The sequence below is a fragment of the Mytilus californianus genome, unplaced genomic scaffold (genome assembly GCF_021869535.1).
Source record: "Mytilus californianus isolate M0D057914Y unplaced genomic scaffold, xbMytCali1.0.p SCAF_21, whole genome shotgun sequence".
In the NCBI taxonomy this organism is placed as follows: Eukaryota; Metazoa; Mollusca; class Bivalvia; order Mytilida; family Mytilidae; genus Mytilus; species Mytilus californianus.
In genome coordinates this window covers 4,116,187-4,141,255 of record NW_026262670.1, presented here as the reverse complement: position 1 = coordinate 4,141,255, position 25,069 = coordinate 4,116,187, and the positions used below count along the sequence as shown (strand labels likewise).

Below are 25,069 nucleotides of genomic sequence, written 5' to 3'. Positions count from 1 at the left end.
CATGCATGTTTCACATTCAGTGATGTGTTTGATAATAGGTATGTTTCACATTCAGTGTAGTGTTTGATAATAGGTATGTTTCACATTCAGTGTTATGTTTGATAATAGGTATGTTTCACATTCAGTGTTATGTTTGATAATAGGTATGTTTCACATTCAGTGTTGTGTTTGATAACATGCATGTTTCACATTCAGTGATGTGTTTGATAATAGATATGTTTCACATTCAGTGTAGTGTTTGATAATAGGTATGTTTCACATTCAGTGTTATGTTTGATAATAGGTATGTTTCACATTCAGTGTTGTGTTTGATAATAGGTATGCTTCACATTCAGTGTTGTGTTTGATAATAGGTATGTTTCACATTCAGTGTTGTGTTTGATAACAGGTATGTTTCACCTTCAGTGTTGTGTTTGATAATAGGTATGCTTCACATTCAGTGTTGTGTTTGATAATAGGTATGTTTCACATTCAGTGTTGTGTTTGATAATAGGTATGTTTCACATTCAGTGTTATGTTTGATAATAAGTATGTTTCACATTCAGTGTTGTCTTTGATAATAGGTATGTTTCACATTCAGTGTTGTCTTTGATAACAGGTATGTTTCACATTCAGTGTTGTATTTGATTACAGTGTCTCACATTCAGTGTTGTGTTTGATAACATTCATGTTTCACATTCAGTGTTGTGTTTGATAATAGGTATGTTTCACATTCAGTGTTGTGTTTGATAATAGGTATGTTTCACATTCAGTGTTGTGTTTGATAATAGGTATGTTTCACATTCAGTGTTATGTTTGATAATAGGTATGTTTCACATTCAGTGTTGTGTTTGATAATAGGTATGTTTCACATTCAGTGTTATGTTTGATAATAGGTATGTTTCACATTCAGTGATGTGTTTGATAATAGGTATGTTTCACATTCAGTGTTGTGTTTGATAATAAGTATGTTTCACATTCAGTGTTGTGTTTGATAACATGCATGTTTCACATTCAGTGTTGTGCTTTGAGAATAGGTATGTTTCACATTCAGTAATGTGTTTGATAATAGGTATGTTTCACATTCAGTGTTGTGTTTGATAATAGGTATGTTTCACATTCAGTGTTGTGTTTGATAATAGGTATGTTTCACATTCAGTGTTGTGTTTGATAATAGGCATGTTTCACATTCAGTTTTATGTTTGATAATAGGTATATTTCACATTCAGTGTTGTGTTTGATAATAGGCATGTTTCACATTCAGTGTTGTGTTTGATTACAGTGTCTCACATTCAGTGTTGTGTTTGATAACATTCATGTTTCACATTCAGTGTTGTATTTGATAATAGGTATGTTTCACATTCAGTGTTGTGTTTTGATAATAGGTATGTTTCACATTCAGTGTTGTGTTTGATAATAGGTATGTTTCACATTCATTGTTGTGTTTGATAATAGGTATGTTTCACATTCAGTGTTGTGTATGATAACATGTATGTTTCACATTCAGTGTTGTGTTTGATAATAGGTATGTTTCACATTCAGTGTTGTGTTTGATTACAGTGTTTCACATTCAGTGTTGTGTTTGATAATAGGTATGTTTCACATTCAGTGTTGTGCTTTGATTATAGGTATGTTTCACATTCAGTGTTGTGTTTGATAATAGGTATGTTTCACATTCAGTGTTGTGTTTGATAATAGATATGTTTCACATTCAGTGTTGTGTTTGATTACAGTGTTTCACATTCAGTGTTATGTTTGATAACAGGTATGTTTCACATTCAGTATTGTGTTTGATAACAGGTATGTTTCACATTCAGTGTTATGTTTGATAACATTCATGTTTCACATTCAGTGTTGTGTTTGATAATAGGTATGTTTCACATTCAGTGTTGTGCTTTGATAATAGGTATGTTTCACATTCAGTGTTATGTTTGATAATAGGTATGTTTCACATTCAGTGTTATGTTTGATAATAGGTATGTTTCACATGCAGTGTTTTGTTTGATAATAGGTATGTTTCACATTTAGTGATGTGTTTGATTGCAGGCATGTTTCGCTTTGTTTACAGGTATGTCTCACATATTCACTTTTAGTGATGTGCTTTGATTACAGGTATGTTTCAAATTCCCCAATGAGCTCTGATTACAGGTAGATTTTTCATTAAGTGTTGTACTTTGATTGCAGGTAGCTTTCACATTCACTGTTGTATTTTGATCACAGGTCGGATTTACATTGAGTGATATGTACAACCTTGTAGTTGTGTGTTTTATACTTTTTATGTACAACCTTGTAGTTGTGTGTTTTATACTTTTTATGTACAACCTTGTAGTTGTGTGTTTTATACTTTTTATGTACAACCTTGTAGTTGTGTGTTTTATACTTTATATCTACAACCTGCTATGTTTTTAAGTGACTTGACTTGTATTTTTGTACTGTAATAATTGGTTATTTTGAAATGTCTTATAGTTGTGTTTTTTATTCTTTTATGCATTTTCTAACTGTCATGTTTTGAAGTGACTTATAGTTATGTGTTTTATTCTGTTTCTGTTCTTACTGTTATGTTTAAGTGACTTATAGTTATATGTTTTATTCTGTTTATGTTCTTACTGTCATGTTTAAGTGACTAACAGTTGTGTGTTTTATTCTTTTATGCATTTTCTTACTGTCATGTTTGAGTGACTTTTTTTTATGTGTTTTATTCTGTTTCTGTTCTTACTGTCATGTTAAAGTGACTTATAGTTATGTGTTTTATTCTGATTCTGTTCTTACTGTCATGTTTAAGTGACTTATATTTATGTGTTTTATTCTGTTTATGTTCCTACTGTCATGTTTTGTAGTGACTTATAGTTATGTGTTTTATTCTGTTTCTGTTCTTACTGTCATGTTTAAGTGACTTGTAGTTATGTGTTTTATTCTGTTTATGTTCTTACTGTCATGTTTTGTAGTGACTTATAGTTATGTGTTTTATTCTGTTTCTGTTCTTACTGTCATGTTTAAGTGACTTATAGTTATGTGTTTTATTCTGTTTCAGTTCTTACTGTCATGTTAAAGTGACTTATAGTTATGTGTTTTATTCTGTTTCTGTTCTTACTGTCATGTTTTGTAGTGACTTATAGTTATGTGTTTTATTCTGTTTATGTTCCTACTGTCATGTTTTGTAGTGACTTGTAGTTATGTGTTTTATTCTGTTTATGTTCCTACTGTCATGTTTTGTAGTGACTTATAGTTATGTGTTTTATTCTGTTTCTGTTCTTACTGTCATGTTAAAGTGACTTATAGTTATGTGTTTTATTCTGTTTATGTTCTTACTGTCATGTTTTGTAGTGACTTATAGTTATGTGTTTTATTCTGTTTCTGTTCTTACTGTCATGTTAAAGTGACTTATATTTATGTGTTTTATTCTGTTTATGTTCCTACTGTCATGTTTTGTAGTGACTTATAGTTATGTGTTTTATTCTGTTTCTGTTCTTACTGTCATGTTAAAGTGACTTATAGTTATGTGTTTTATTCTGTTTCTGTTCTTACTGTCATGTTTTGTAGTGACTTATAGTTATGTGTTTTATTCTGTTTATGTTCCTACTGTCATGTTTTGTAGTGACTTATAGTTATGTGTTTTATTCTGTTTCTGTTCTTACTGTCATGTTTAAGTGACTTATATTTATGTGTTTTATTCTGTTTATGTTCTTACTGTCATGTTTTGTAGTGACTTATAGTTATGTGTTTTATTCTGTTTCTGTTCTTACTGTCATGTTAAAGTGACTTATAGTTATGTGTTTTATTCTGTTTCTGTTCTTACTGTCATGTTAAAGTGACTTATATTTATGTGTTTTATTCTGTTTATGTTCCTACTGTCATGTTTTGTAGTGACTTATAGTTATGTGTTTTATTCTGTTTCTGTTCTTACTGTCATGTTTTGTAGTGACTTATAGTTATGTGTTTTATTCTGTTTCTGTTCTTACTGTCATGTTTTGTAATGACTTATATTTTATGTGTTTTATTCTGTTTATGTTCTTACTGTCATGTTTAAGTGACTTATATTTATGTGTTTTATTCTGTTTATGTTCCTACTGTCATGTTTTGTAGTGACTTATAGTTATGTGTTTTATTCTGTTTATGTTCCTACTGTCATGTTTTGTAGTGACTTATAGTTATGTGTTTTATTCTGTTTATGTTCCTACTGTCATGTTTTGTAGTGACTTATAGTTATGTGTTTTATTCTGTTTATGTTCCTACTGTCATGTTTTGTAGTGACTTATAGTTATGTGTTTTATTCTGTTTCTGTTCTTACTGTCATGTTTTGTAGTGACTTATAGTTATGTGTTTTATTCTGTTTATGTTCCTACTGTCATGTTTTGTAGTGACTTATAGTTATGTGTTTTATTCTGTTGATGTTCTTACTGTCATGTTTTGTAGTGACTTATAGTTATGTGTTTTATTCTGTTTCTGTTCTTACTGTCATGTTTTGTAGTGACTTATAGTTATGTGTTTTATTCTGTTTATGTTCCTACTGTCATGTTTTGTAGTGACTTATATTTATGTGTTTTATTCTGTTTATGTTCTTACTGTCATGTTTTGTAGTGACTTGTAGTTATGTGTTTTATTCTGTTTCTGTTCTTACTGTCATGTTTAAGTGACTTATATTTATGTGTTTTATTCTGTTTATGTTCCTACTGTCATGTTTTGTAGTGACTTATAGTTATGTGTTTTATTCTGTTTATGTTCTTACTGTCATGTTTTGTAGTGACTTATAGTTATGTGTTTTATTCTGTTTCTGTTCTTACTGTCATGTTTTGTAGTGACTTATAGTTATGTGTTTTATTCTGTTTATGTTCCTACTGTCATGTTTTGTAGTGACTTATAGTTATGTGTTTTATTCTGTTTATGTTCTTACTGTCATGTTTTGTAGTGACTTATATTTATGTGTTTTATTCTGTTTATGTTCTTACTGTCATGTTTTGTAGTGACTTATAGTTATGTGTTTTATTCTGTTTATGTTCCTACTGTCATGTTTAAGTGACTTATAGTTATGTGTTTTATTCTGTTTATGTTCCTACTGTCATGTTTAAGTGACTTATAGTTATGTGTTTTATTCTGTTTCTGTTCTTACTGTCATGTGTAAGTGACTTATATTTATGTGTTTTATTCTGTTTATGTTCCTACTGTCATGTTTTGTAGTGACTTATAGTTATGTGTTTTATTCTGCTAATGTTCTTACTGTCATGTTTTGAAGTGACTAACAGTTGTGTATTTTATTCTGTTGATGTTCTTACTGAAATGTTTTGAAGTGACTAACAGTTGTGTGTTTTATTCTACTTATGTTCTTACTGTTATGTTTTGAAGTGACTAACAGTTGTGTATTTTATTCTGTTTTTGTTCTTATTGTTATGTTTTGAAGTGACTTATAGTTGTGTGTTTTATTCTGTTGATGTTCTTACTGAAATGTTTTGAGGGACAACAAGTTGTGTGTTTTATTCTGCTAATGTTCTTACTGTCATGTTTTGAAGTGACTAACAGTTGTGTGTTTTATTCTGTTTATGTTTTTACTGTCATGTTTTGAAGTGACTAACAGTTGTGTATTTTATTCTGTTTTTGTTCTTACTGTCATGTTTTGAAGTGACTAACAGTTGTGTATTTTATTCTGTTGATGTTCTTACTGTCATGTTTTGAAGTGACTAACAGTTGTGTATTTTATTCTGTTTATGTTCTTACTGTCATGTTTTGAAGTGACTAACAGTTGTGTATTTTATTCTGTTTTTGTTCTTACTGTTATGTTTTGAAGTGACTAACAGTTGTGTGTTTTATACTGTTGATGTTCTTACTGTCATGTTATGAAGTGACTAACAGTTGTGTGTTTTATTCTGTCAATGTTTTTACTGAAATGTTTTGAAGTGACTAACAGTTGTGTGTTTTAATCTGTTGATGTTCTTACTGTCATGTTTTGAAGTGACTAACAGTTGTGTATTTTATACTGTTTATGTTCTTACTGAGATGTTTTGAAGTGACTAACAGTTGTGCATTTTATTCTGTTTATGTTCTTACTGTCATGTTTTGAAGTGACTAACAGTTGTGTATTTTATTCTGTTTATGTTTTTACTGTCATGTTTTGAAGTGACTAACAGTTGTGTGTTTTATTCTGTTTTTGTTCTTACTGTCATGTTATGAAGTGACTAACAGTTGTGTGTTTTATTCTGTTTATGTTCTTACTGTCATGTTTTGAAGTGACTAACAGTTGTGTATTTTATTCTGTTGATGTTTTTACTGTTATGTTTTGAAGTGACTAACAGTTGTGTATTTTATTCTGTTTATGTTCTTACTGTCATGTTTTTAAGTGACTAACAGTTGTGTGTTTTATTCTGTTTATGTTCTTACTGTCATGTTTTGAAGTGACTAACAGTTGTGTGTTTTATTCTGTTTATGTTCTTACTGTCATGTTTTGAAGTGACTAACAGTTGTGTGTTTTATTCTGTTTATGTTCTTACTGTCATGTTTTGAAGTGACTAACAGTTGTGTGTTTTATTCTGTTTATGTTCTTACTGTCATGTTTTGAAGTGACTAACAGTTGTGTATTTTATTCTGTTTATGTTCTTACTGTCATGTCATGAAGTGACTAACAGTTGTGTGTTTTATTCTGTTTATGTTCTTACTGTCATGTTTTGAAGTGACTAATAGTTGTGCATTTTATTCTGTTTATGTTCTTACTGTCATGTTATGACTTGACTTGCAGTTTTGATTTATACTGTATTAATCTGCTGTATTGTTAACCAGCAAGGTTTAAGTTATTTAAAGTAAGTGTTTTATACTGTTTATGTTCAACTGTCAGGTTTTGAAGTAACATGCAATTGTATTTCATTCTATTACAATTTGCTGTATTTTGAAGTAACCTGTAGTTATGTGATTTATATTGCTCAAGTAAGATCTACTATGTTCTGAAGTTATCTGTAGTTGTGTGGTTTTTTTTACTGTACATAATTAATTTGCTCTAGTACTACTTTGGATGTTACTACTGTACCTAATGAGACTGTTTTACTTACATCTTGATAATCAATGTCTGCTTTATTCTCTAGGCTTAATTTTAAAGCTTCTATATCTCCATTCCCAGCATCTGCAAGAAGTTTCTGTAAGTAAAACATAGATTTTACATTTAATAGATTGTAATGAAAAATAAATGAAACAACTGTTAAATAAAGCAATAATTATTTATTATCCTGCATGACAAATAACTATATAAATCGGGGGTATCCTCACTTCAAATAACATTCAGGCAGAGAGGATATGTACCGGTTATCAGGTTGCCTGCATATTGACATTGTTAAGAATCAGCTGTGATTCACAATATGAAGCTTTTTTCATGGGAGCACAGCGAATGAGTTCAGAGGCTTCATATTGTGTCGAGCAGCTGACATTTTACAATATAAATTAAATATCATCAAAATGATGGCAATCTAAATCGATTTATCCGAATGTATTTGTGTATTTTGCATTATAGAAACAAGTGTTTTCTTTGTTTCACCAGCAAACCGGAAAAATGACTTGATAAGTTCGGGTCAAACTTATCCTTTCCTTGAGATATTATGGTGTCTGGGAGACACAAATGATGCCCTCACAGATGCAAAGTGTTATTTTAACATACACAAAGTTGAGCATGGGAGCACATAGGTCTATGGTTCACTGTAGGAGGAGTTATCTGGAAACGCTATGCGCCTCTTAAATATGCAAATATATACTCCAAAAAAAAGTTCAACTATCTCCCAAAAGAGCAAAAATTAATCAAAATCTAAACCCTGACGACATGCACACCTTCAATATATGTTCAAACAGCCAGCAAAGTTAAAACTTTCTAGCATTCAAACTGTATGAGGAGTTATCTGGAATAACTATATACCCATAATGGGACGGAAGGACAGACAGGGGTAAAACAATATGCCCCCAACTTTCAGTTGATGGGGCATAAAAAAACTTTTGGATAACAATTTGTTATAACAATGTGCGTTGTGTCAATTTACACTTTATACCATAAAATAGATGTTTTTTTTCAACTAACGAACTTAACAAATGCAAGAGGAGAGAACTTCTGTATTTTTTATTTATTAAAAATTGTCCAATATTTTCTCTAACAACTCAATAAGGTTATGTATTTGACATTGTAAACAAGCATTCTGAAGGGTACTAGATATAGAATAAACCTTAAGAGAGTGTATACACTTATATTTAAAAAACATTCGATACATTTCTGAAAATGAAAAAACCTAAAACACTAAACTGCCACTAAATTATGCATGATAATCAGCTCCAAGTTACTGACACCATGACCTCAGAGGATTTCTGGCAAGTTACTAATGATTTATAAAAAATAAATGGGGAATGTGTCCATGGGAAACAGATGATGCCCCTGCTTGCATATAACGTAATAAAGGGCCATAACTCAAGAACTGTAAAAGTGACACTACACAAATTTGAACTTGATCTGAGTTTTGTGGTAATAAGAATTGTTTATAAGTTTCATAACATTTAGTTGACGTAAACTTAAATTAGAGAACAGAAACGAAAAATTCAGCAATTTTTTCATTTTTAAAGGGGCATAACTCTAGAACAGTAGAATTGACGCCACCAAAATTCAACCTTTATCTGTGTTTTGTGGTAATTAGCATTGTGCATAAGTTTCATAACATTTGGTTGAGGCAAACTAAAGTTAGAGAACAGAAACAAATATTTCAGCAATTTTGAGATTTGTAAAGGGGCATAACTCTAGAACGGTAAAAGTGATGCCAACAAAATTCAAACTTGATCTGTGTATTATGGTAATTAGCATTGTGCATAACATTTGGTTGAGGCAAACTAAAGTTAGAGAACAAAAACTAATATTTCAGCAATTTTTCCATTGGAAAGGGGCATAACTTTAGAACGGTGAAAGTGACACCACCAAAATTCAAACTTGATCTGTGTATTGTGGTAATAAATATTGTGGATAAGTTTCATAACATTTGGTTGAGGTAAACTCAAGTCAGAGAACAGAAACAAAAAAATCAGCAATTTTTTCATTTGTAAAGGGGCATAACTCTAGAATGGTAAAAGTGACGCCACCAAAATTCAAACTTGATCTCTGTTTTGTGATAATAAACATTGTTGATAAGTTTCATAACATTTGGTAGAGGCAAACTAAAGTTAGAGAACAGTAACCAATTTTGGGACGTACGGACGGACGTACGGAAGTACAGACGGACAAGGGTAAAACTTAATGCCCCCTCCGCTATGGCGGGGGCATAACAATAAAACAGGCAAGAAATTTCATGCAGTTTATGTCTATCTTTGCTATGAGTTGTTATTAGCAACACCTTAGTCAAATGTTTGTAGTACATTTTTCTTTGTCCCAATCTTTGTTGTGTTTGTTTTATCTTTGATCTTGTAATATCTTTTTTTGTAGGTCACGTAGAATTCTACTAGTTTGTATCTCAAATCATCACATACATGTATTTTTGGTAAGAAAATGGAAATAAAAGGTCACATGACAATTGGACTTCAAAGTAAATCTTACCTTATTCCAATATTCCATTATATCCTAAAAATAGAAAAAAAAATATTTCAAATATATACTGTTGTAGTTATCATTGAGTTATAATTGTTCATGCCAATTGAAAATACATGATCATTATGGACTTGAAAATTACTGACCTAATATTTTCAGATATTAATCTAATCCAAAAACATGTAATACTAGCATCTAAAAGACTATCTCAACTTTTCTGCACTATTTGAAATTTGTGTCGCTCACCTGGTGAAAATATCGCTAGTTTGCTCACTACGATTTTTATCTGCACATACTAGTTACTCTTTGTGTTGCTGATATTTTTTGCAATTTTCATATTTAACCTAGGTCCTATAGGTTTTTAGATAACAGCCAAAACTGCAAACATGAGTACACATGCTGAAATGTCTCGCCTTCTTTACTGACCATTTATGTCGATATTCCTTAATATAAAGTTTTACTACAAGTATCACATGAACTTAATATGATCAAAGAAAATGAGGTCAAGGTTAGATAAACCAAGCCAGAAATACATGTACATCTTACAATCATTCCATACACCAAATATAGTTGATCTTTTGCTAGTAGTATACAAGACAGACCAAATCATTAAAATTTTATATTGACAACTGAACCATGAAAATAAGGTAAAGGACAGATGAACCCTGTCAGACAGACATATACACCTTACAATCATTCCATGGATCAAATATAGTTGACCTATTGCATATAGTATTTAAGGAAAAAACTAAACCAGGAAAACATCATAATGACCAATGAACCATGAAAAAGATGTCAAGTTGAGATGATACCTGCAAGAAAGGTTTTCCTGTTTGAATTGTTTTACACGTCATTTTTGGGTCTTTATAGCTTGCTGTTCAGTGTGAGCCAAGGCTCCATGTTGAAGGCCGTACTTTGACCTAAATTGGTTTACTTTTTACACATTGTGCCTGGGATGGAGAGTTGTCTCATTTGCACTCATATCACATCTTCTTATATCTATATAGTATATATACACTTTAAAATCATTCCATACACCAAATATAGTTGACCCATTGCTTATAGTTTAAGAAAAACAACCAAAACAAAAAACTTAACATTGAGAAATTAGCCATAAATATGAGGTCAAGGTCAAATAAAACCTGCCAGACTAACTTGTACATAATAAAATATTTCCATACATCATATATAGTTGACCTATTGCATACAGTACTAGAAAAACAGACCAAAACAAAACAACTTAACTATATCCACTGAACCATGAAAATGAAGTCAAAGTCAGATGACACCTGGCAGTTGGACATGTACAACTTACAATCATTCCATACACCAAATATAGTAGACCTATTGCTTATATGCTTATTTCTGAGATATGGACTTGACCACGAAAACTTGTTCACTGATCTGTGAAATGAGGTCAAGGTAAAGTGAAAACTATCTGACAGGCATGATGACCTTGCAAGGCACGCACATACCAAATATAGTTATCCTATTACTCATAATAAGAGAGAAATTAACAATAGAAAAAAACTTAGAATTTTTTTTCAAGTAGTCACTGAACCATGAAAATGAGGTCAAGGAAAATGGACATATCATATCATATGACAGACGGAAACTTCATAACATAAAACATCTATTTACAGAGTATGAAACATCCAAGTATTCTAGCTTCTGAAATATTTAGCTATTTAGTAGTTAGTTAGCGCCGCCATCGCCGCTGGATCACTATCCCTGTCGAGCTTTCTGCGAGAGAAGTCGCAGGCATGAACAAAAACCTGTAAAAATCAATATTTCAGGGGTAATAACTTCAAAACTTGTAGTTAAAAAAAACTGAGGTAAAAAGATCTTGTCATGCTGATCGTAATTATAGTTTACACTTTTAACCTATAGCTAGCTCCTATAATTTTCCAAATAACAGGCAAAAATGAAAAAAATTGGAATAAACAGCTGCGCCATGAGCGCATGATATGCCCGTTGTCTTGTGTGTGAATTTTTATGCAATAATCATAAATAGTTTCTGACATGCGAAAACCCCCTTTTTTTACGAAATAATAATAAACTGTTTTTGAGATACGGCGCGACAAGTGAAAAACCCCTCCCCCTTTTTTAACAAAATACTCAATATCTCTAAAATAAAATTTTGAATCATCACCATAAAGTATACAGATCTTAAGATTAATATAACTAAGAAGAGTGTAAAGTTTTCAGCAATAATCTTAAATTGTTTTTGAGATAGGGCGCGACATGTGAAAAAAAACACACACCTGTTTTAGTTACTAAGTCCCGTAACTCAAAAAGGTTTAATCTTATTTTCACCAAAAAGTATACAGATCGTTTGACCATCATAAGAAACAACTATGTTAAGTTTCATGAAATTTGGATAAGTCGTTCTCAAGTTACGGTGCGACATGTTTACGCCGGACAGACGACATTTGTATACCATAATACGTCCCGTCAAAATATTGACGGGCGTATAAAAATGTATTTTTCAGGGGCAATAACTCAAAAACACAGGTTTACATATTTTTTTCAACATTTCCAGAGTTATAAAATCTTGTCAAGCTGACCATTTTTGTAATTTACACTTTTAACCTAGCGCCTACATGTTTATCAATAACAGGATAACACTTTTAATAAATGTGCTTCACGAGCGCAGCTGGATACGACCGCTGAGGTCCAACCCTGAACAGTTGGGGCAAAAATGGACACAATATTCAAGCTTGATACAGGTCTGAATTTGGATTGTAATTAAATATTTGACACATTATAGGTTTCTGACACAGATTAAATGTAGTCAAAGAACTTGAAATTGGTTATATGATTTGAATTTATATTCAATTGAAGATTTCTTGCTGTTGTGCAATACACTGTGCTGTTGCGCAATACTTAGTAAATCTGTTTTCAGACTATATACAAAGAATTAGCAAAATAAATTGTGACCCCCAATTTTTTTTTGGAAAATTGAAACTTTCTTAAATCTTGAGGGAAAAAAATTGACCCCACCCCCAAAAAAGATTTTGTTTACCCACCCTCCAAAAAAATAATTGGAAAATTGATAATTTCTAAAATCTTGAGGAAAAAAAATTGACCCCCCAAAAAAATATTTTTTGTTTACCCCCTCCAAAAAAAATAATATTTGAAGAAATTTTCTTTTTGTAAAATGTGGTACAATTTAAGAGACATCCATACATTTAAACACAAGTTATTGTCTGAAAACTTAGAAAAATGCTTGTTTTGGCCCCTAATTCCTGAAAGGTGTGAGCTATTACCCCCAAAATGAATACCAACCTTCTACTTGTGGTATTGAACCTTGTGGTACAATTTCAGAGCAATCAAAATACTTATACACAAGTTATTGTCCTGAAACTAGAAAAATGCTTGTTTTGGGCCCCTTTTTGGCCCCTAATTCCTAAACTGGTTGGGACCATAACCCCCAAAAACAATCCCAACCTTCCTTTTGTGGTATTGAACCTTTTGGTTAAATTTCATAGAGATCCGTACACTTAACCAAATGTCTTCGGACGACGACAACGTGATAGCAATATACGAACGCAAACTTTTTGCGGTCGTATAAAAATGATTTTTCAGGGGCAATAACTCTAAAACAGGGTTACAGATTTTTCTCCAATTTTTAGGTTAGATATATTTTGTTGTGTTGCACCTTTTTGCAATTTACACTTTTAACCTAACTCCTATAGTTTTTATGATAGCAGCCACCAACTGTGAAAAATTCTAAAATAGATAGTTTAGAGGCAAAAACAAGTGGTTAGTTTTTACCAAATTTTCAGGGTTACATCTTGTCGTGCTGATAATTTTTACAGTTTACACTTTTAACCTAGCTCCTATAATTTTGGTAGATCTTACTTTATGGAACATTTGTGCCACTAAAGGTTTCTCTCTATCTATCATAGTTTCTGCATCTTTCAAGGGCAATAACTCCAATAAGGGATTAATTTACAATTTTGTTCAGTTTGACTTATTTGTAGATTTTTTTAAACTTGCTGAACATTTTTGCTGTTGAAATTTCTCTTTATCTTTAATAGTTTTCTAGATAAAATCGAAAAACAGAAACTTTAATACAATTATTATTTCAGGGGCAATAACTCCAAATAGGGTTGTCCCATTGATTTGAAATTTTTGTGGCAGATAAATCTTTACATGCTTATCATTTCTATTTAGGTCAGTTTTGCTTTAACTGCTTTTTTTTCAGATATAAGCCATAAACTTCTTTTTTTGCCCTATGTTTTATTTTCTTTGTCATGGCAGTCATGTTTCTTGATAGACAAAAAAACACAAACTTTATACTAGACAGCCCAAGTTGGATAAAATTGGTCCCCTGTTTTCAGAGAAGATCTCTGAAAAAGTTAACATGGGAAGACGGACAGACGACCGACGCAAAGGGATGGCAAAAGCTCACATGGCCTTTTAGGCCAGCTGGGCTAAAAACTAAACTCAGAACCTTGTATATCTAATAACATACCTAAATGAGGTATTCTACAAACAGGATGTGATTTTTTCCTTCAAACACAAAAACATCAATTGCACTTTTGCCGACCTAAAAATTTCAAAAGTTTTATTTACCAGCATTAAGACAATATTGAATTCATTAATTTCCAGCCTCTTTAAAAATAAACTGTCCACAAATGAGCAAGGCAATCATGGCAATCACATTAAACAATTGTTCTTTTTACACTCTCTTTGTGTGCCTGTCCATATCGAGGAACCTGTAGTGTAGTGGTTGTTGTTGGTAGCTGTATTCCCTCCCCTGTTTTCATTGTTGTAATAGGCTGTTGATTTTCTCTTTTTATTTGTTACACATTTTATCATATCAGTGCTGTTTATAGATTTTTATATTATTATATGGTATTGGTTTTGTGCAATTTCAAAGGCTATTGAGAGACCTGTCAATCTGATGTTCAGTAGTTGTCGTTTGTTGATGTGGTTCATAAATGTTTCTCGTTTTTTATATAGATTAGACCGTTGGTTTTCCCGTTTGAATGGTTTTACACTAGTAATTTTTTGGGGCCCTTTATAGCTTGCTGTTCGGTGTGAGCCAAGGCTCCTTGTTGAAGGCCGATCTACGACCTATAATGGTTTAACGTTATAAATTGTGGCTTGGAGGGAGAGTTGTCTCATTGGCAATCATACCTCATCTATTATCTGTAGTTGTTTATATCTTTGTCCTTCTGACTAGGGATAACTGTTTCACCATCATTCATACAACATCTCTTAATTAAAGAACCTTTGTGAGCACACTTACATACCCAACACCCCCACATTGTCACTGGGCAAACAAAATCTTGCTCAATTTCTAAGTTCAAAGACAAATAACTCCTACAAAAGTCAACTGATAAAAATTTCTTGAGTATATGCACATCTACATATTATGTCCTAATTATCTACAAAGTTTCATGAAATTCTGTTGTGTGGTTTGAGAGGAGTTGCTATGACAAGAACAGGACTGAGAGACGGACGGACTGACTGACTGACTAACAGACTGACGGATGAGTCAAAAACATTATACCCTACTGAACTTTGTTCCATGGGGTATAATTATTATAACAAAATGATATAATGATCAAAGATATATTCCCCTGCTTTCTAACAGGATTGAAGGTTCAAATTTACTTCTATTAGTAAGTTCTTAAATTTGCTTTAATTTGCTTTAAAGAATATAAGGTCCTGGACCATTTGAATTTTTAAGTGAAAGGCCCTTCAGAAAGTCATAGGTCCTAAAAAAAACATCAATGTAAAAAGATGGGAGGTTTTGGACTTTTGTATTTCAAAAACCAAAGGTTTCCTCTCAGAAATGAAAGGTTATGTACCTTGGACTTCCAATAATTTAAACCCCTGAAAAGTTAAGTCATAATATTTCAAAGTTTTATTATAAAGCCATATTTTAGGTTGGTGCATTAAAGTCCTTAAATCAACACGATCAAAGCCCTCTTCAAAAATGACACTAGCCTATTCTGTTTGTGCCTATTTCAAGTCAGGAGCCTGTTATTCAGTTGTATCGTTTGTTGCTGTATATCATATTTGGTTTTGGTTTATTGTTTTTTTTACATAAATCATGTGATTAATTTTTTTGTTTTGTCAGATTGTTTTGCATTGGTAATTTCTGGGCCTTTTATATGTAGAATACTATATATATATGCGATATGGGTTTCGCTCATTGTTGAAGGTAGTACGGTTACCTATAGTTGTTAACTTCTACATCATTTGGTCTCTGGTGGAGAGTTATCTCATTGGCAATCATACCACATCTTCTTATTTTTATAAAGAAAACTTTGATGAAAAGTTTCCTTGTAAAATGAGCGTTGTAAAATTTCAATCTATTGGCAAAAAGGAAGTGGCTACACAGCAGATGCAAAAATTGCTAACATGCCACAACTCAAGATTATCAAGATGCAGACCAAATATAAAAGCATTCCCTTCCTTAGAAGCCAAGAAAAGTTTTACAAAAATTTTCCTTGAACAATGAGTGTTGTAAAATTTCAAACAGCAAATGTTAAAATTTGTAACAGGCTACCACTCAACATTATCAAGGTGCAGACCTAATATAAAAAGGTTCACTTTAGGCCAAATATGGCCTTGAATTTCAGCTTTATCAGAAAATTTCAAAATGGCCATAATTTGGTTTCTTAAATGGATCTATTTCAAAAGTCTTACTTCTTTGTTAAAATAAATCTCTTCATAAGAGTACATTCTTGGATTCAAAATCAGCACATTTTAGATATACATGTATTGTCAAAATAAGATGATTTTATGCATTTTTTCGGACCTAAAAGCTTGAGGCAACCCTTGGCTGCAACCTAGGATCCAAAATGTTTTGTAACCAAAAGTTGCCAATGATTATATTGAATCCCTAGACACAAAAACGTTCTGGAACATGGGTTGCAGCCAAAGTAAATTATACAGAAAACTGTTTAGAATTATTGAAAATATGACCAAAGTTGATGTTTCAACTCAAATAATTCATACTTAAGGAGTCAATACTTCGTCATTTTTAATGTGATGTGCCAAACTGAAGTTATTTTGTATTTATAGTAATATCACATCTATTTCTATGTACAATTTGTAGCATTTTGGCCTGATTAAAAAAACATCAAAATCTTATGGCCAATTTTAACCTGTCGTGAACTTACTCCTGTGTAACATGCTAAGACTCAACTTTATCAGCTGCAGACCAAATATAAAAGCATTCCCTTCCTTAAAAGCCAAGAAGTTTTACAAAAATTTTCCTTGTTCAATTAGTGTTTCCTACAGGAGGTTTTGGCGTGGTATGGCACCCTGCCATGTTTTCTTGACGCCCTGCCCTTTTTAGGAAAAAAAATTGGTGCCATGCCCCTTTACCGTTGTATTTTAGAACGCCCCACCGTAATTTAATATCTGTTCTGCAATCCATCTTTTAGCAAAACCTTTTCGATTTATTTCCCTTGGAACAAAATAAAAAATTTAATGGCCGACAATTTATTGAATTGAATTCTTAATACAAGTAATAGCTTTTCTAAAAAGCTAGCCGACTTTAGCTGATGGAAGACGAAAATGTTTTCGCTTTGTAGTTTAATTCATTCAGAATAGCCTTGTATATAAATTGCAGTGGATTACAAAACTTATAAAAGGCTTATACAATTTTTTAGATTTACCAAAATCTTTTTTTGGGGAATGTTTGTATTAACACAGGAAATGGAGCGGTAATGTCTTAATCATCTGTGTTTGTAGCAAACTTTTGAAAATATTTTTTTAATTTCAGTTTTTTCTGATAGATGGACTTAGTTTCTTACAGTTAACATTTACAGACAGTCTGGTATTAAACTTTTTTTTTTGACATTTTCAAACCTTCATGGATTGTTATGAAACTTGGACATAAGCTAATCTTCAAGACCAGGAAAAAGCATTTAACATTTCTAAAGAAAAAAATTTGAAATTTTTAAAAAATTCTTTATACTGATAAATGGACTCACTTTTTAAGTCAACATTACACTTTACACTGATAGGGTTCCCCGGAACCCCTTTTGAATTTTTTGCTGTTAAGATATTTTTTTACATGTACAAAATGTATTTACAACTATGCTACATATTATAGCTAGACTTGGGAGGATAAAGAACTTAAAATATTGTAATGACATGTCCATTGTAAAAGACCGTATGTTGAACTTTAGAAGTAAATTGTTTAGTTTGTTGTTTAATTGGGTTGCTTTCTAAATACATTATGTATACTTCACATCTCCTTTTAAATCATGCATAAATATCAAATATTGCTTAAAATATGCTAGCATAAATGTATACACTAGTAACTCGAATTTAGCTTGAACGGACAAAAACGCATTAACGGCATTTAAAAAAGATTAATGAAAATTGAATAAAGATTGACAAAAAATTAAAAATTATTTTTAATGCATTTCAATCCATATCAAATCATTTTAATACCAGTCAAATAGTTTCCCTTGCGGTCATTCAAGTTAATTTGAGATGTGGTTAAACTGCGTCAAACTAATTAGCCACGCCCCCGTTAAACGGAATCAAACTGATGTTAAGTCCTTTAAAACTTTAAAGTGTCCGCCTTTTTGTAAGGTAAATCACTCAAGCAGAACAGCATCCTCGTGTATCTATCATTAATCCGCTCCGAGCGTTATCGATTTAAGATATTTTACTGGTGGTTATTTTTATATATATTTTCCAATATTTATGTTATACGTAATGTTTTATATGTATATTTGAATGTATAATGTTATACAAGTGGTGAGACTTTAATAAAAAAAAAAATGAATCTGAATATATAAACATGCTTCACAATTAAGATAAACGAATGCACAATAGATATATAACTAAATTTATAAATATTGATGCACGATTTAAAAAGCACAAAGTGTGAATCTGTTAAAAATAAAATAGCTCTTAATATCAAATTATTCGTTTTAAATATTGCTTACTAATATGAAAACTCGTGGCATGTAAGTAAGGTATGGTCTTTTAAATATATCTGCGAAAAAATAAAAACCGGAAAGATAATAAGAAGGTCATAATTGTGCTTATTACAAACCTAGAAGTGAAAGATGTTTCTTTAATCAATAGACAATAAGTTTTAATAGATGCATATTATATTTTCGGTAAGAAAAAAACATTAACATTTATACCGACATTTAAAATAGCTTGTAATTAAAAACATTTTTTTGTTAAATAATAAAATTGATCTAGATGAGCTTGACATTTGTTGAATTCATTTAGTAAACAGTTTCGTCTTGCTAAAACTTGTAATTAATGTTAGCTCAATGAACTTTTAAACCTGTGTAAAATTGTAATACCGGTCACTGGTTAAAAATGTGTGTTATTTGTGTAAAAGCAGCAAACGACAAATGAAATTTGAAGTGGGTTTACGAAGGGATTATCGTTATGTCCTCATGTAAAATAATTCTTGCAAGAAATGAACATTTGACGAACTGGACTGGATATTAAGCCCTCGCACGGTCGGCCCTGGCCCAAAAGGAATATTTAATAAAAAAACCTTATTTTTATATTTGCGGCATTCAAAAACGTTTTTTAAACCAAAAGGTAACTTAAACATTGTAAAGCACGTCGGATAAAATGTTTCTGTCATATAATTGTGTAAGGCATATTTTAGCGGTAATTACTAGATAAAAAAAAATAATTGGCTATTCTAACTTCCCAAGTTTAATCTAGGTGCTCTCGTAGGCCACGTTTAATATTCTAATAAATTTCATTGGTGGGGATTTCATAATGTGTTATATGAAATTATCTTGAAAATAATTGCAGGAAAGGGCTGTTAAAGTGCGAGAAGAAAACTCTTTTTCTCTTTGCGGAAACGTGAACGAAGGAACGTGCTACAAATAAAGACCTGCGATTGTTTGTCAATAACTCAAATTTACAAAATAGTAAAATATAACTAATGATCAATGTCAAAATTATTGGAAGTTTTGTGATCATGACATCACCTATGTTATGTAGTATAAATACTCGAATTTGTCAATTATACCACATCTTCTTATTTGTATATTAATCATGTCAAAATACGAAAATGGAACGAATGTAGTGAAGTATTGTGTCCATGCATGACGATATCAAAGTCGCGTACATATACGAAGAGAAGATGTGATAAAGACGTAAAAGAGACAGCAACTCAACCACACAACATACCAGAATGTGTACAGTTAGCTCTTGTGTGCATCCTTTCGTTAGGATTTGACTTTAAAAGATATTACTACTTTTGCCTGAACATACCGGAATTGTACTATTTTCTCGGAAAAGTAAGGTATTTATTTCCGGAAGCGTAGACTTTAATTGTGGAAACGTATTCTTTTTCCCGGCAAAGTAATGCCAAATTTTATATGAGCAGTGTATTTGTTTCAATGTCAGTATATAAAGTATTAACTAGTGTTAATGTCTATGGATGTATTAGTTACAGTTGCATACTAATTGAGAGATCGTCCTTTTTGATGTTCTTCGTGTGGAAATTATTCTTCCTTCAGCATGCATCTTTACTTTGTTCCTCTAATGAGATCCTCAATTACCCTTACATTATAATAGTTTGTGGACCGGTATGTATTTAGTGAATGGCACTCTCCGTGTATCGTACGTAAAAAAAACAACTTTCGTATATTTTACGTTTCAGAGTCCTATGTGTATGTTGAATTTTACTCAGAACTTAGAATGTTGATATCAGCGCGGGTTATGCTTAAAGTTAACCTTTTATTCTATATGTCAGATAACCTACTTGTTTTTTACGTAGGATTGCTGTCTGATTGACGAAAAGCCGTAATTTTATCTCTATATTTTTTTTTTTAATTTTTTTTTAGGGATGCATCCAATTGCACCTTTTCATTTGAAATATATTTCCGTGACGTAACCTCAAAAGATTAGTCACTTCAATAAAAAAAAAATGTAAGCGCAAATGAAACCTCTTCTCGCATGTTGCACTTTGTGTAATAGTTCTCTTCGACAAAATTAAATATAAAGAAGCCACAATTTGGTTCCTAAATGGATATTTTTTAAAACCCGGGGCCTAAAGCTAGGTAAAGCCTATCTCTTGATAAAGTTTCTTAAATTCGGCAAATTTTAGAGACCGACCGTGCGAGGGCTCAGTCTGTATAGCCATTCAAGGTCGTTAAAACTTTGATCATCCTTGTAGAGATTTTTTGAAAATACGATGGTTGATGCCTTTTTCGAAACTAAAACATGATCAAATATAATTGGTGGCCTTCTGTTTTCATGTTGTTGTCTCTTTTACATATTCCCCATTTCCATTCTTAATTTTAGATAAAGTAAAAAATTATGATAAACAAATGTATTCTTGTTGTCAGATCAAAAATTCATTTAACAAGCCAGTGCGATAAAATTCCATTCGTTACTATTACGTAAAATATATATCACGATATCTCAGTAGCATGGGTTCGAATCCCGGCGAGGGAAGAACAAAATATTTGCGAAAGCAAATTTACAGATCCCACATTGTTGGGTTGATGTTTAGACGAGTTGCATATATATATATATATAAGTCCTGTGTCCAAGTGAGAAATAACTACATGTGGTTTGTATATCAGGGGAGAATTGACAACGGGTGGTATGTATACTAAAATGTTTATCGTCTTCCATTATACATGACGTTGTGGATGAAAATTATTGACAAAAGAATAAAGAAAACAGAAAATAATCAGACAAATACATAGAAAAGAAAATGATGAGGTTCTAGAATACATGGAATAAAGAATGATCGGCAAAAGGTATAACGAATAGAAAAAATTGCCTAAAATGATAGAATACAGAAATAATGAATCCCGATTCAGACCATCACAATCTGACGATGACATTTAGCTTTAGGGCAATTATGGGCAAACGACCAACAACACAGTGTTTTTTTTTTTTATGATAGTTCACATACAAGCTAATTTTTACAAAATCAACTTGAATATGTAGTAAAAACTATATCTATATCTTCATGTGTTGAATTTTAAAGATAAACGGGTTTGAAGTTTTCTCGCTTACTAAAAATTTCGGTTTCTTGAACATTTCTGTCTCCTTAAATTTTGTTTCAAGAGATAAAAATATGCGGATCTCGGTAAAGAGATAAGGAATATCTTCGTTACAAAATTGGACTCTACATTTGTGTAACAATCCTTATCAAAAATCCTTTTTGTTAAAGAAAGAAATTGATTTTAGAAGAAAAAAAAACGGCATTTTTGTTGTTTATTTATCTAGTTGAAAAAAGTCGGTTATTTCTTCATAAAAGTTGGAACGAATAATCTTCATCAGAACCATATAGTAATTGTATGGGTGTATAACGTTTCCACATTTTTAGCAAAAATCCAGTTCACGTTTCCACATTTTCGTGCATTACTTTTCCGAAATAAATAGATACCACTTTTCAGCATTTTTACCTGTGTTTCACCTGTAAAAAATGGTAATAATGATATATCGGTATAAGACTTTATTATCAAATATGGTCATCTCCTCCCGACACAGATACCAAAAGAACCACAACTGGGCCGGAATCGTTTCTCCCAGTTCTATCTATGTCACACAATTATATTTATTTTTATGGACGTTTTGCAGAAGATCCAAACAACAACTTACATCAAAATTCGGTCTTTATCAGCAATAGCATCAGTTCTTAAAAATGATCGCGAACGTGCTGAATTCATATCCGAACAGTGTGTCAAGTATGGTAGAGAATAGAATACGAGGTAGGAATTTATAAAGTCAGTTGGCTACAAGTTTACCGCTTTAAACTGTGCTACATGTACTGTATAATAGTATACTGACGCTTAAAATATATATAAACTTTTAGTGCTGAACATTGACTTTTAATTGATATATGACCATGTGTGATTTTTATCATTTTAAGTTGATACATTTGTAGTTTCATTTAAGTCATAAAGACTTATCCTGCTCGAAGTCCTACTTCCACCCAGTTGGTGAGTAAAAAGGGGGGGGGGGGGTACATTAAAAATTTAAATGCGGAAACGTAAATAACCTTTAATAAGATCAATGTAAAACAATGCGGAAAAGAGTACTATAAAAATGCGGAAACGTATTGCCAAAATGCGGAAACGTAAAACGCCGAATTGTTTTAAATGTCTCTGTCTTCAAACAGTATCATGCCAAACGCCATTTTTAAAAAGAGGGGGTCCATGTTCTCGTTTTTAAGCTAATGGTTAAATCTCGAAAAGATGCATTTTTTCCCGATATTTCACAGTTTGACGTCGCGAAAAATAACATTTTACGGAAGCAAATAATCAATTAATGTGTCGATAAAAAGAACGAATTATGTTCTTATTCAATACTTCAAACTAACATAAATCATTTATAAAGAAAACTCAACACCGCCCCGACAGCACAGAAAAGTTGAAGAACAAAATCTTTACAGTATTACATATCATATATACTATTTACTACAAAACATACTATGTACTTTCCTATGAAGTCTTGAAAGGGTGGGTGGGTGGGAAACGATACTGTACTGTCGGATAGGCGAACCTCGAATGACAATTCTAGACTATAATACTATAATTTAGCGCTTAAATTCTAGCATGAAGTTATCATGATTAATATTACCTAAACCGGTAATAACTTACTGTTTGTCCAATCAAATTAAACATGTTTTGATTTGAACACACGTGCTTAAAGTAAATAAATACACGTGTCCCCGAGTAACCTTTATAAATACATTTCTACAATATATAAAATTCTGTCAAAAATCATTTCCTGGGTCAATATTATAAAGTTCATCCGAAAAAGTGATAAAACTGATAATAACATACTAATTCAAATACATACTGTTCGAAATAATCTAACCGAAAGATAAATCTGTAATTTTACTTTGTCCATAATTTCGACGAACCAAATTAAAGCGAGTAATACTTCGACCTGTTTTTAAATCAGATTGGTTTTGAATGTTTCTCTCGTATATTCAATATGTATATACATGTATATATTCTAAATTGAGACTATCTATTATTATTATAGTTCCATAACATTCTTTCAAGGCGTATAAACCAATGATCGACAAGTGCGTACATTTTGTGAAATCATTTATAATGTGTATGTTTCAAATGTCCATATCTATTGACAACGAGTATATGCCCTTGGAAAATATGTAAATAGATTTTTATTTTATCAGATCTTTTTGGGGGAATTATTAAGATTTTCATAAATATCATTCTTAACACCAGAAACGTTATTTATAAACAAGCGTATAAGTAATGACTATAGTATATCACCAGAGACGTATTATATGTCTCTGATATCACTATCAGACACGCAAGACAAAGATGTATATTACACCTGATATTTTCAAAATGGAAAGTTACAAGTTATCGGCCGTGTACACTGATCAATACCCTCAGAGGTCAAGTGATGCACCAACTTGCTTTATGTAATTGTGTAATAAGAGTTTTAAAGTCCGACAGGAAATCGCTTGAATACCTGGACGTGTCACCTCACAATACATCTGGGAACAATTTCTTCAGCCATGCTGTTGATCAGATGAGGGAAGATCCGAATTTATTTAAAGAAGTTTACAAAACCGTTTTGCATAGAGAAATTATGAACAAACTAGACTTTCGAAAACATTTCTACACGGAACACTTCTTTATGACTTTGAACTTTGACTTTTTAACTAATTTCCATTAATATGACTTTTTTCAAAAACTTAATAAAAAATTAGTTTCAAAACGATTCCTTATTTAAAATTTAAAAAATATGTTATTATTTTAATGTGGCACGCGCTCTTCTTGTGTAATGTCTAATCACCTTGTTAATTGATCCAATAAATTTTTAAGAAATAACTTCAAACTAAAAAAAAATAATTATTGTGTTTTCGTAATTAGAAGAGATAAAGAGGTATTGATCTTAAAGTCATATGAAACCTCAAATTAAAAAATATGCATATGTTTTTTATAACAAAATAGATAGTTGTCATTATTAAACTTATGTACAAGTGTTATAAATCCCGACATCCCGAAATTCGAAAAAAAACCTTGACCGTTCAAAATCCATTTCGTATACTGATTAAACACCCGATCCTATTATATTAGCTGCTACTATAAGGATTCTATTAGTGATGTTAGCCTGCTAGTAGCACTAACAAAGTCAGACTTTCATACTGTACAGTACAGATGTTACCACTGGTAGCACTAACAAAAGACAGAGACCAGTTCCGGAGATGCAAAACTCTCACGTAGCCGTCTCAAAACTTACTCTTACACGTGTTAAACGTTACAGCCACCATACTTCTATTTTAGTTATTAACTTTTAACTTCTATTTCGATCGCTATGGTTTTGATTCGTAAAAGAAAAGTGTTTGTGTCTGCTAGATTGCATTCGGCTGGGAAACGTTCTAGAAAGGTTGTCTTTTCTCGCCAATTTCGTGGTGTGAAAGCTGCTGATGGAGAAGTTTCTGACCTTCAGCATTATGCAAAGTCATTGCCGTTTGGTAAAACTTCGACTTCTGATTCTTCTCTAACCCTGACTTGCTCTTCGGCAATGGAAGAAACTACGAATGAAATTAAACCTGATGCTGAATCTGGTAAGTAAAAAGGGTAATCATAATTT

At 31.6% G+C, this 25,069-nt stretch overlaps 1 protein-coding gene across 1 annotated transcript in view; it reads right to left on the bottom strand.

Annotated features, from left to right (window-relative positions):
• The window catches only part of LOC127731837 (uncharacterized), a 395,646-nt gene that overhangs the window by 296,264 nt on the left and 74,313 nt on the right, over positions 1 to 25,069 (bottom strand). Inside the window, exons 3-4 of the mRNA XM_052240678.1 lie at positions 9,512 to 9,535; positions 7,011 to 7,094 (exon numbers count right to left, since the gene is read on the bottom strand). Coding sequence (XP_052096638.1) covers positions 7,011 to 7,094; positions 9,512 to 9,529 — 102 coding nt within the window. The 5' untranslated portion in view covers positions 9,530 to 9,535. The remainder of the gene's footprint in view (positions 1 to 7,010; positions 7,095 to 9,511; positions 9,536 to 25,069) is intronic.